Source organism: Eptatretus burgeri, chromosome 12 (assembly GCF_056783735.1).
Source record: "Eptatretus burgeri isolate ZD-2024b chromosome 12, Ebu_testis_v1, whole genome shotgun sequence".
Lineage (NCBI taxonomy): Eukaryota > Metazoa > Chordata > Myxini > Myxiniformes > Myxinidae > Eptatretus > Eptatretus burgeri.
Window position 1 is genome coordinate 47,872,634 of NC_140972.1, and position 11,937 is coordinate 47,884,570.

Consider the following 11,937-nt stretch of genomic DNA (forward strand, 5'->3'; position numbering starts at 1 on the left):
GGTATCACTCTAACATCAAATTTATCCTGGAATTCACACATTAAGCAAATAGCTAAGTCTATCTTGAAGAAATTAGGAGTCCTGTTCAGATGTCGAAGATTCTGCTTCTCTGAACAGTTGCTCCAACTATATAAAAGGATTGAATCATCCTTGTATAGAGTACTGCTCTCATATCTGGGGAGGTTCCAGCTCCACATACTGACTGGACAGAATTGAATTCAAAGTTATTCGACTTGTCAACCCTACCAATGTGACCTCAAAACTCAACCTGCTCAAATTATGCCGCATAGTTGGCTCTCTTTCTCTTTTCTACAGATATTACTTCGGTTTCTGCTCGCAAGAACTTGCTGCTTGTGTACCTCCACCATTAGCAAAACCAAGGAATACTCGACAAGCCACTAAATCACATGATTATTGTGTGAACATTGGCAACTCAATGGTGGGCCGTTACGATATTTGTTTCTTCCCCTCCATTGTCAAACTCTGGAACTCCTTACCTGCTCACGTCTTCCTAAACACTTCTGACCTTTCCCTTTTCAAAAAGCAGATTTTTTTACTTTCTCAAAAACTCTTCGTCCATTCTCTCTTTCCTTAGTTTCCTACTCATGCAGTTCTTTTATTTAAGGCTTGGCCTCGATGAGGACTATTCAGTCCATGCCTGTAGCCTTCAACATGAAAAAAAAGAAAAAAAGAATTGTGACCTGGAGGTGACAAATAGACAAACACAGACAGGCAGACAAACCGAGACAGACAGAATAACAAAATCGACTGACCAATATACTTGAACAATCTTCGATTTTGCAAGTAACATACACCGTGTTTAGCACAATACTTGCAAAATCCACCCCCTGCCCCTCCCCCCATCCCCCGCAAAAAAGTTGCCATGGATACATTAAGTTGTCTAATTTCATTAAGATTAAAATTTACAATCTTCATCAAAGCTCAGGTCAATCGGATGAAAACTGACATTTTTCAGATTAAAATTGATTTTAGAAGTTTGACCTTGAGTTAACCTTTGACCTCGAGTTGACCTTTGACCTCAAAAATATTTGGTTTCCCAATCCAGTAACTCAATATGGAAATTCTGTTAAACTTTCAAGTCAATCGGATGAAAAATGATGATTTCAGAAATTTGACCTCAAGATGACCTTTGACTTCAACATCAATAGGCTTCTCAATTGTTACTATCTCTACAACTTGGTGAAGTTTCATGACAGTCGGTTTAGAAGTGACCTGTAGGCGACTTACAGACAGACAATAACAAAGTCGACCGACCAATATTCTTGCAAATCTTCAATTTTGCAAGTAACAGACAGACAGACAAAGGGTGATAACATAACCTCCTTCACCTTCGGTGGCGGAGGTAACAAAAGTCATCGCCAAATCAAAAACATCCTCATATTATCACAATTTGTCCAGGGGCAAACAACCCATCAGGAGTTATAAATATATCGCAGAAAACAAATAAGGGACTAATCCTAAAATATATGCATTAACACACATGGGCACAGTGGTTGCTTAGTGGGGAGTTCAATGAACTGGCATTGGACATGTTGTAGGCTCGAATGCAGTTGAAGGCAGTAGTACGAGTATTAATGATTTGGGTTCTAAGCTTATAGAAACCAAGGTAGTCAAAGGAGAATTACCATGTTGCTAGTGGATTGTTGTAAAAACCTGCTGGTTGATTGGGAAAGTAGGGGTGGTAATTGTTCGGGAGTCTGGTCTCCACGTTATGTTGGTAATGCCCTCAGGACAACTTAGAGTGAAAGATAAGTGAGATGTGTGAAAAGGCAGTGCCATGAAAAAAGAAAAAGAAAATTAAATAAAATAAGCACTCTAACCAAATACAACAAAAATATTTTTTAGTACTTCTAAGCAGTTGTCCCTCAGACATGATGACTTTGTTCGCAGGTCGAACCAACGAACTGTCCCATCTTCTCCACAAGATAAAAAACTGTGAGGCTCTCCAGGAACCACAGAGACCTGTGTAGACACAAATCAACATCAACAAAATAAACAATTTATCGTGGTAATCAGTTTCCCTGGAGAGTCCTCTCACTGCGATGCTTTCACTCAATTAAATAACCTTCAATCACGATTGCAATAACGTACAATGAAATGAATATGTAATGGTCTTGCCGGTTGGCCTAGGTCCGAGGTACGCACGCTCGCTCCAAGCTGTCTCGCCTGGGTTTGAATCCTGACCGAGCTATAAACTGTCATCCCGATGTTTCACAGGTAGGGTGATTCATCAATGTGTGTGCCTGCCGTCCCTTGGATGGACATTACTGGGTGTCCCGTCTGCTGCCACGAGTTAGTAGACGTTAAAGATCCCATGGTGTCCTTCGCGAAGAGTACGCGAGTTATTACCGGCACACTAAACAGGTAACAAATTCCTGCACTTTCCAAATTCCAACGTCAGGTATGGCCAGCCGGTTAGTGAGAGACTTGGGCCAAGCTTCCTCCGACCAACCACACAAGAATGTAGGAATAATTGCGTCTGTTAAAGAAGAAGAAGAAAATTTATATTAAATAATGCTTCCCCCATGAAAATTTATCAAAACTCAAGAACAAATGAAACCCAAATATTAAACTGGTTGAACACAGTTGACTTCAGTTGATTGAGGTTCATACTCCAACAAATTATAAAACGAATATCAGAAACAAATCATAAACTTGAAGCTGCAGGAACTAATGCAGTTGGTTGCAAAGTTATAGTTTTTTTTTTTTAATTGCTCGTCTTGAGTTTTTCGCCAAACCCTGTCCATTTCTGACAATTGTGGATATGGAATGTTTGAAGAAAGATAACATGTCCAAAAGATCTCATTAAAATTTCACTAAGCTTCTTTCTTGGTTTCTGAAATTTCACTGATCTCTGAAGTAGACATCTGTTGGCATCCGATGCCGAAAGACATGAAGGTACACTCAGCTGCCAAAATACTGACACTTGTGAGACACCAATTTGGTGCAACTTCCCTTCAGAGGAAATATTTATATCCATTTTTTTGCTTTAGGAACGGAATAATGTTTGTGGTCATCCTCTCAATGTACGATGACCGTACCAAACGTTATGAGCATCAGTGGGTTCTACAAGTTTGTGCCAAATATAGTAGAACACGAGTTATTAGCAACACCTCTCCACCTATCAACTCCAATATAAACACAGGTTAGGCGCATGGTGGTGTTGTGTTCCCACAATTAATTGTGGTTGTGAACGACATATTGTTTTGGCAACATGCAGTGATTGAATTATTTGTGTAGGAGAACAACTCAGCGACAGATATCTCCTGCCGATTGAGTCAAGTGTAAGGAGATGCTTGCATGGGCGCTAGCAATGTCAGAAGGTGGGTGAAACACTTCAAAGACGGGGGGAAAAAAACAGACATTGCTGATCAGCCATGTTGTGTTCAGCCGAGAAGCGCCATGACTGAATGCAATGAGCAGAAAGTTGATGTAGTCATCAGTGAGTAACGAAAGGTGATGGTTAGGAAGATTGCAGCAGAGCTTGGCGTAGGACACCATGCGGTACAGGAGATGATAGCGACCTTGTGATATTGGAAAGTCTGTTTCCTTTGGGTTCCCCATTTGCTTATGGAGGAACACAAAAACATACGCATGGATGAGTCAGAGTTCGTTCAACAACGTGCTGCTGAGGGTGATGACTTCCTGTTCCATATTGTGACGGGAGATGAAAGCTGGTTAACCATTTTGGCCCAGAAACCAAGCAGCAAAGCAAGGAACGGCATCACTCCACATGTCCACAAAAGAAGAAGGCCAAAAGAGTAACCTCCACCAGCAAAGTTATGGGAACTGTTTTTTGGAAGGCTGAGGGATACATACTGGTTGATTTCCTGCACAAAGGGGAAATAATCAATGCGGCTCACCACGCTCAAGAAACTGAAACGCGCATTTCTGGAAAAGTGCCCGATGAAAAAAGCGGTCATCTTTCAACATGACAATACTGGACCTCACAATGCACGTCTGACATTGGAGGAAATCCCACAGAATGGCTGGGAAGTGCTCCCCCACCCTCCACCCCTCGTACAGTTGGGATTTGGCCCCCTCAGACCACCATCTGTTCTGGCCCTTGAAATATCATAAGAGGCCAGCACTAAGAAAACGACGAGTCAGTCCAGATAGCCGTGCATAGCTGATTGAAAAGTGTTGGAACTGACTTATGTCGGAGCAGGATTTTTAAGCTCATGCAGCGCTGGCAGACATCTGTGCGTCGTTCTGCAGATTGTGTAGAAAATAATATGGTCTGTACAGTTACAATTGACAATATCAGTTTTCTTACGTGTACCTTTGTTTTACTGTACAATAAACATGCTTGTGTCTTTCGGTACGGCCCTCATACTTGCTATTTACTTTGTATTAACCCAAAAGGCATCGTTTTGTTTTGATTATCAACAATTACCTTTTGTTAGACACAAAACTTTTACCAGCAATTTATTTCATGGAAACACGTGACCTGATGTGCATATACATGAGGTACACATAATGGAAAACTAGACCTTGTCAGGACTAGAGTCGGTCTGCATTGGCAGAAAAACAAGAACTATTTGTTTTTTTTCAACCAAATGTTGAGAGTGATATGCTAATGACTGTGGGAATGAAAATTAAGTGACATTTCGGGCATGAACCCTTCTTCAAAGCAAGAAGGCCCATTTCGGACATGAGAACCGTTTTGAAAAATAGCTCACACATGAAACTTTTCTCACAGTGGTTATCATATCACTCTCAACACTTGGAAGAAAAAAAATTGTTGTATGAGGGTTTGTTGAAAAGTAATGCCTCCTATTGTTTTTCTCCAAAACAGGTAAAGATCGTCAAATGAAACAAAGATAGATATTATTTTAATCTCCATTCTATCATGGTCCATATTTATTTCTCAACGTAATCACGACTGCGGTGCACACATTTCTGTCAACGTTCAAGTAGTTTTGTGATGCCGCAATGATAGAACTTTGTGTCCTGCCGACTTAACCAGCACTTCACAGGGGCCTTGACATCAATTGTAGGAAGAACTAGAAGGGCACTCTTCAACGTTGTGACGTCACCAGATAAGTCTTTTTAAGTCTAAAGTCTTAAGTCTAAGTTTAAGTCTTTAAAGTCTAAGTCACCAAATAAGTCTAAAGTTTTTCTTTTTTTCTAACATGGCTGCTACACCACGTAACCAATGATGCCATAAAAACATTTTACATGAGTCGTCGAACCTATGATGAAAATTGTGTCAATCAGATAAGCAGTTGCAGAGAAAACAGAGAAAATGAGCATGGACGGTGGTACGTACGCAAGGACGGATGGACAATCCGAAAACATAAAGCCACCAGTGACTTTGTCAGTGGAGGCAAAATATGTTCTCCATGAAGGTGTTCCTTAAAGTTTGGGGAAGAGATGAAAATCTCACGGAACCAAGTCGGGGTTGGTGATCCCTTGTGGCGATAGTCCATTGACCGTCTCTTACTTGAAGGATCGTAATGGTGCACCCAACTCTCATCTCCAGTCAGTCACTCAACTCTCATCTTCTCCAGCTATTCACACTTCACAGCAATGACATGGTCATGCTGCCCTCTCCCATCTTGACTAATGTAGCACTGAGACATGTAGTGTCAGAATCATAAAACTTCACATTCAGTGGCAGGAAGAACTAATGTGTGGACTGCACTTTGTTTCATTACAATATCTTTAACCGTTTTGGAGAAAAATAATAGGAGGCATTACTTTTCAGCACAATATCGGACAATTGGTACTAGTTTAGGAGCATGTCAGATCTGTGAATGTGGTGGATTATTGGAAACACAACCTGTTGGATAAATGAAAATTGGTACACGAAATAGTATCGAGCTTTTAAACCTAGAATCCCAGCAGCAAAATGTTATGTTGTCAGATTGCCAAATAAGTGAACGCAAATGTCAAAAAAAAAGAGAGTAAAAGAAGCAAGCAACACATCAGATTGAATGTCGACAAATTATGGATTTTTTGGGGGTGTTGGTTACCTCATAAGCAGTTCCTTGATGGCAGCAGAATTGCTGGTGGCCATACAAATCTGGCCTGTCCACTTGGGTGACCATGATAACTCCATCACCTGAGCACGACACAAGACGTCTAGCACTGGGAGTCTCATTTGAAGAATCAGGTAGAAATCGAGCCGAAAATATGTTTGCCCTGTGTCCAGAACGAATTCGGGTGACTACCTGATAAACAGAGGAGAAAGCAGTACGCGTAGGAATTGTGACTACAGCAACTATTCATGCTCATTCCATTAATCATGAAAATAAGTCTGCGAATGATGACCGACAGAAAGACCGAGACAAAAATCAAGAAAAAAAAAATTGATAACCTAAATCAAACCTCAGATCAATCAGATGAAAATTGATAATTTTAGAAGTTTGACCTTAAAAATAGTTGGTTTCCCAATTCAGTGACCCAATATGCAAATCTTGTTCAACTTTCAAGTCAATCGGATGAAAAATGACGATTTTAGAAATTTTATTTTAAGATGACCTTTGACCTCAAAATCAAAAGGCTTCTCAGTTGTGACTACCTCGACAACTTGGTAATGTTTCATGATGATCAGTTTAGAATTGTGACCTGCAGGCAATTGACAAACAAACAGACAAATAAGACGACAATATCATGGAGAGCACGATATTTGTAAAATCCTTAAAACACATTTGACCTCAAAAATAATTGGTGGTTGAATTCAATGACCAAATATGCAATTTCAAATTTCAAGTCAATCGGGAGAAAATTGAGGATTTTAGAAATACAACCTTAGTTATTGACCTTGGGCCCATGAAGACCTTTTGGTCGATGTTGAGCTCAAAAATAATTGACTAGTGGAATTAATTGACCTGAAATATAACTTCTCTCCAAATTTAAAGTCAATCGGATGAAAATTGATGATTTTAGAAATCTCACCCAAGTTGTTGACTTTTGGCCTATGTTGACTTTTTGACCTCAATAACAATAGGTTTCTTCCTTAAGGCCCGGTCACACCTTGACGTTTTAGCCAGCGATGGCAACGTATTAAAATGTATGTAAAACGCTGGCTTACGTTGAACTTTTGATGTTTTTTTTTTTAAAGATTCGGACGTATTCATAGCGACTTGGTCTTATGTATAACGCATTGGTAACGGACACAGAACGTTTCGTTGTGTTATAGATAACTTATACCAACGAATGCTGAACCTGTTGTCGGCCTACACAACCGATGCCCAACGATAGTCTAACTTAGGCATAGCGCGTTGCACGCATCGCCAACGATGTCGTGACGTAGCCTATTAAAAGGTTGACGCACAACGATTCGAATCATAACTGCCGTAGAAATGGAAGTGACAACATCGCGGTCACACCTTGGCGATCTTGCCAGCGTATGCCGACCTAAGAAAAATGTGTCTAAAACGTTGGGGCACGTCAAATACGGTATGAGTAAGTTTGGTATACGTGAGTAGAACGCTAAAGTACGCTATCATACGTCGTAGTAAGTAGAGTCAGTCAAGAAATTTTAAACATGTTCAAAATTTTACGACTTACTCGGCGTATGACACACGTTCCGCATGCGATGGGGATAAGTTGTACACACGATATGTGGACGCTTACACACGTCCACAAAGGCTACTTATAAGCTACTCATAAGTCGAAACATGTCGCGGTAATGTCTTTTTTACGCGAAACTTATTTCTAACTTATGTTTGACGTGCTTTGAACCAATTCTTTACGTAGTCCCAACACACATCGACGTATGTAGACGTATTCCAATGACGTCTTCCAGTCGACAAAAAAAAATAAACGTGTTTCTAGGTTACAACTGCCATATAAAGACGTGTTCCCAGCGGTTTTGGGAATTGGTATATAAAAATGCTGCTCATAAAAGGGGAACCCAACAGTGTTTTCGAGTCCTTTTTGAGTCGATGTCCATGTCAGCAGTAACAGTAACAGTATCAGTATCAGTATCAGTATCAGTATCAGTATCAGTATTAGTATTAGTAGTAGTTTGTTCATGTTGGCAGTAGTAGGTGAGTGTGAGGGGGAGGGTGTGGGTTATGATGGATCGTCCTTGCGTCCGCGTGTCCACGGGTAGGAGACATCTTTTCACCATTGTTCGAAGTTCTTCGCGGCTAATTTTTTATGGGGCTTTTTCAACAATGAGCTATAGCTTGTTGTTACGATTTAGGTCTATTCATAACGGGTTGGACAAATGCACAATGAACTAATAATGTGCATAGAGCACTTTGATTACTTATAGATACGATATACCAACGAATAATTATCGTGAAGCCGGCGTTCACAAACTATGCCCAACGATAGCCTAACTTATCCATATCGTGCGGCAGTTTATCTTTGCCGGTGACGTAGGGTTTGCTATTCATCGGCTGCCACTCAACGATTTAAATGGCTGCATCTCCACTATTGAAAGTAGACGCTTGCGCTCAACAATTGGATTTTTTTTTTACACTCAACGACTTTTAAACGGTACCACTCAGCTATTTTCATTGTTTACAATGAACGATTTAAATTGCTGTCACTCGCCTTTGTTTTTTGACGCTGGCGCTCGGAAATTGTAATCGTTTCTATTGAACGTGCTAAATCGCTCAAACCCCACTATTGAAAGTAGACGCTTGCGCTCAACAATTGGATTTTTTTACACTCAACGACTTTTAAACGGTACCACTCAGCTATTTTCATTGTTTACAATGAACGATTTAAATTGCTGTCACTCGCCTTTGTATTTTGACGCTGGGGTTTGGAAATTTGAAGCGTTTCTTCTGAACGTGTTAAAACGCTCAAACTCGACTAATTTAAATAGACGCTGCCGATGGACAATTGGAATCATAGCCAAGCTAGACATCGAAGTGTGAACATCCTAGTCATGCCGAAGAAAAGTTTGAAGAATGCTGCAAATAAGTGTCCTGGCCGTGGCCGTGGACGCTGACGCAAGGACGATCCATTATACCGACGTCTTTCAGCCTATGAGTAACTTAAAAGTAACGTCTGTCGACGTGTGGCAACGATCGCGTAACATGCCAACAACACGTTAATCATAGGTTAGAAATAAGTTTCGGGTACGCTAAACATTACCTCGGCGTGTCTCAACTTATGATTAACTTACAAGTAGCATGTGTTGACGTCTGTCAACGATCGCAGACCGTGCATACAACTTGTGGCCAGCGTAGCGGAACGTGTGAGTCACACGCCGGCATACGTCATGAAATTTCAAGCATGAAAAAATTTGAGGACAACCAAAAAGTACAACGTTTAAAGCCAACGTACAACGACGTATGGCAGTGTTTTTCAGCGTGCTCTCAATGTTATCAAAACTTACCCATAACGTATTCAACGTGTGCCAGCGTTTTAGAAAAAAAATTCAAAAATCGGCATACGTTGGCTAAAACGTCAAGGTGTGACCGGGCCTTTATGACAAATTCTACCAAGTGAACCTAACTATGAACTTTCGACGGGAAGTAACATGTGGTGAAGTTTCGTGAAGATCGGTTTAAAATTTGAACTAAAGGCGATAAACAAACAGACAAACAGACACAATAACAAAGTCGACCGACCAATATACTTGCAAATCTTCTATTTTGCAAGTAACAAACAGACAGACAAATGGTGAAAACATCTGCCCACCGGTGGACAGAGGTAATAAAAGCCTCAACTATTCAACTTGAGGACGGATAGGAAAGCAGAAACCTGTGTCAATCAATTAAAAAGGCAGAGACAAACCTTTCCACACAAAGGACGACTGAGAACCAAGGTTGTATCATCCGAACCAGAGAGTAGCAAGTCACCCGGCTCGTCCCAGCAGATAGAGTTAACCTAGTGTGCAAAAATACAGAATAAAGATCAACGGACGTGTCACAGCAGCACAACATTAATGCTTTTATCCGTTTTCTTGGTCTTACAATACTTAGACGCAAGACATTTCAGCTTTTCGTTTTTAATTAATTTGTAAAAATTTCGAAAAACATGTTTTCACTTTATCATTATGGGGTCATTTGTTTTTTAGCCATTAATCTTAGTCATTAATCAGTGTCAAAAAATCTCAATTTAATCCATTTTAAATTCAGGCTGCAACACAACAAAATGTGACAAAAGTTGAAGGGTGTGAATACTTTCTGGCTTCATGGTTAGGGTGGTGGGGTTGGGATCTGAGGGTCCTGAGTTAAAATCCCCCTCAGCTTTGAATTAATACCAGGTGGGGTTGACTCTGTCTGTCATGCTTCCGAGGTTGGCAAAATGAGTGCCAGCTTGCTCATATACTGTGTCGGAGTGGCGACCCATCCAGGATTGTGCCCAATAGCCAAGGAGACTGTTTAAGCAGCACCAACGGTCTGCACAGAGTATGGTCCCAATGGATGGATGGATATACAAATGTCACGCTGTTCAGACACATTTCCAGAAACCTGTTTCCAGCATTATCTTGCTCGCATTATCAGAAAACTGGTTGGAAAAACCAAATAAACTGTCAGAAATAGTGGCGAGTTTGCACAAAGAATATCACCCAAGTTGTTGACTTTTGGTAAAGAATATCAAAATGCGGGATGAAGAGGTGATGATGTAATTTGATGTCATCTCGCTCTCCACAAATGCTCCAACGGACTTGGCTGTCAAAGTAACATGGGAATGCTTCAAAGAGTCTGATGACTGGAAAACGGTATTCCGAAACAGCCGTCTGATGCCAGATGACATCACAGGTTACTGGAAATGTGCCTGAACAGCACGACACTCGTGTATAATGGAATGCACTACAATCAGATCTGTGGGACGGCGATAGACTCTCCAGAGTCTGCAGTGGTGTCGAACCTGGTAATGGAAGAGTTGGAATGGAAATTCTTTACCGTTAGCAATGAATTGTCACCATGATACTGGTATAGATACGTAGATGATACATTTGCCATTGTACACGGGGACAAAGTAAAACACCTCCTGGAAAAACTCGGTGATGTTTATTCCAGCATAAAATTTCGAAAAGAAATGGAAAAGGAGAGACGTTTGGCCTTCTTAAATGTGGAGGTGCACTGACAACATGATGGCTCCCTGGAAACGTTGGTGTATAGAAAACCAACGCACACCAACAAACTTCTCGATTTCAATTCGTCAAATCCTGTCCGTCATAAACGTGGTGTTGCTCGCACACGAGCATCCCAAGCATGGAAAATGCTGAAATCATCCAAAGATGCTGAAGCCAAAGAGATAACGCAAGCAAAGCACATTTTATCCAAGAATGGTAACAGCAAGCACTTTTCACCTTGATTCAAGAAATACTAGCATCAAAAACAACAACAAAGAACAGGAAATGATTGGTTAATGTATTTTACCATACTAACCAGATCTCTCAGAAAGAATTGCTTAAAGTGATGGGAGGGTCACAAATTGGAGTGACCTACAAGCCACTATGCAATATCCGCAGTGCTATGACCAAACTAAAAGACCGTATTCCAACTGATGATAAGTCAGGAGTGGTTTACAGAATCACTTGCAATGATTGTGGTCATATGTCGGTCATATGTGGCATATGTCGGTGAAACTGGGAGGAGGCGAAAGTCACATTTGGATGAACACAAAAGGGTAAAAGGGTAGGGCAGATCATAAAGTTTGTGGATCACAAGCGAAACGTTGCCCGAGGCTGATCCTGCTCTTCCTGGTTGTATCAAAATTGGAGAGTGGAGTCTAGTTTTATTAATTGGTTGGCTGTGCCTCTTCATTACAATGGATATTCACAACCGCATTATTCTGTTGTCTCATATATGAACATATATGCGCAGATGTCTCTCTCTCTTCCTCCCTTTCTGTCTGTCTGTCTGTCCGTTCCTTATGCACGAACCACATCTTTAAAGCAACAAACTCCATACTCAGGGTACAGACACAAGTTTGTGCGGAAAGTAACATGGGCTATGTGGCCATGGCCTCAGAGGCTGTAAATTTAGGCCA

The 11,937-nt window shown here is 40.8% G+C and overlaps 1 protein-coding gene across 4 annotated transcripts in view; it reads right to left on the reverse strand.

The window, feature by feature from the left end:
* The window catches only part of DCAF6 (DDB1 and CUL4 associated factor 6), a 95,967-nt gene that overhangs the window by 71,306 nt on the left and 12,724 nt on the right, over positions 1 to 11,937 (reverse strand). For all 4 annotated transcript variants that reach the window (XM_085850409.1, XM_085850407.1, XM_085850406.1 and 1 more), the window contains exons 3-5: positions 9,730 to 9,822; positions 6,000 to 6,197; positions 1,870 to 1,983 (exon numbers count right to left, since the gene is read on the reverse strand). In XM_085850409.1, the coding sequence (XP_085706535.1) occupies positions 1,870 to 1,983; positions 6,000 to 6,197; positions 9,730 to 9,822 (405 nt within the window). The remainder of the gene's footprint in view (positions 1 to 1,869; positions 1,984 to 5,999; positions 6,198 to 9,729; positions 9,823 to 11,937) is intronic.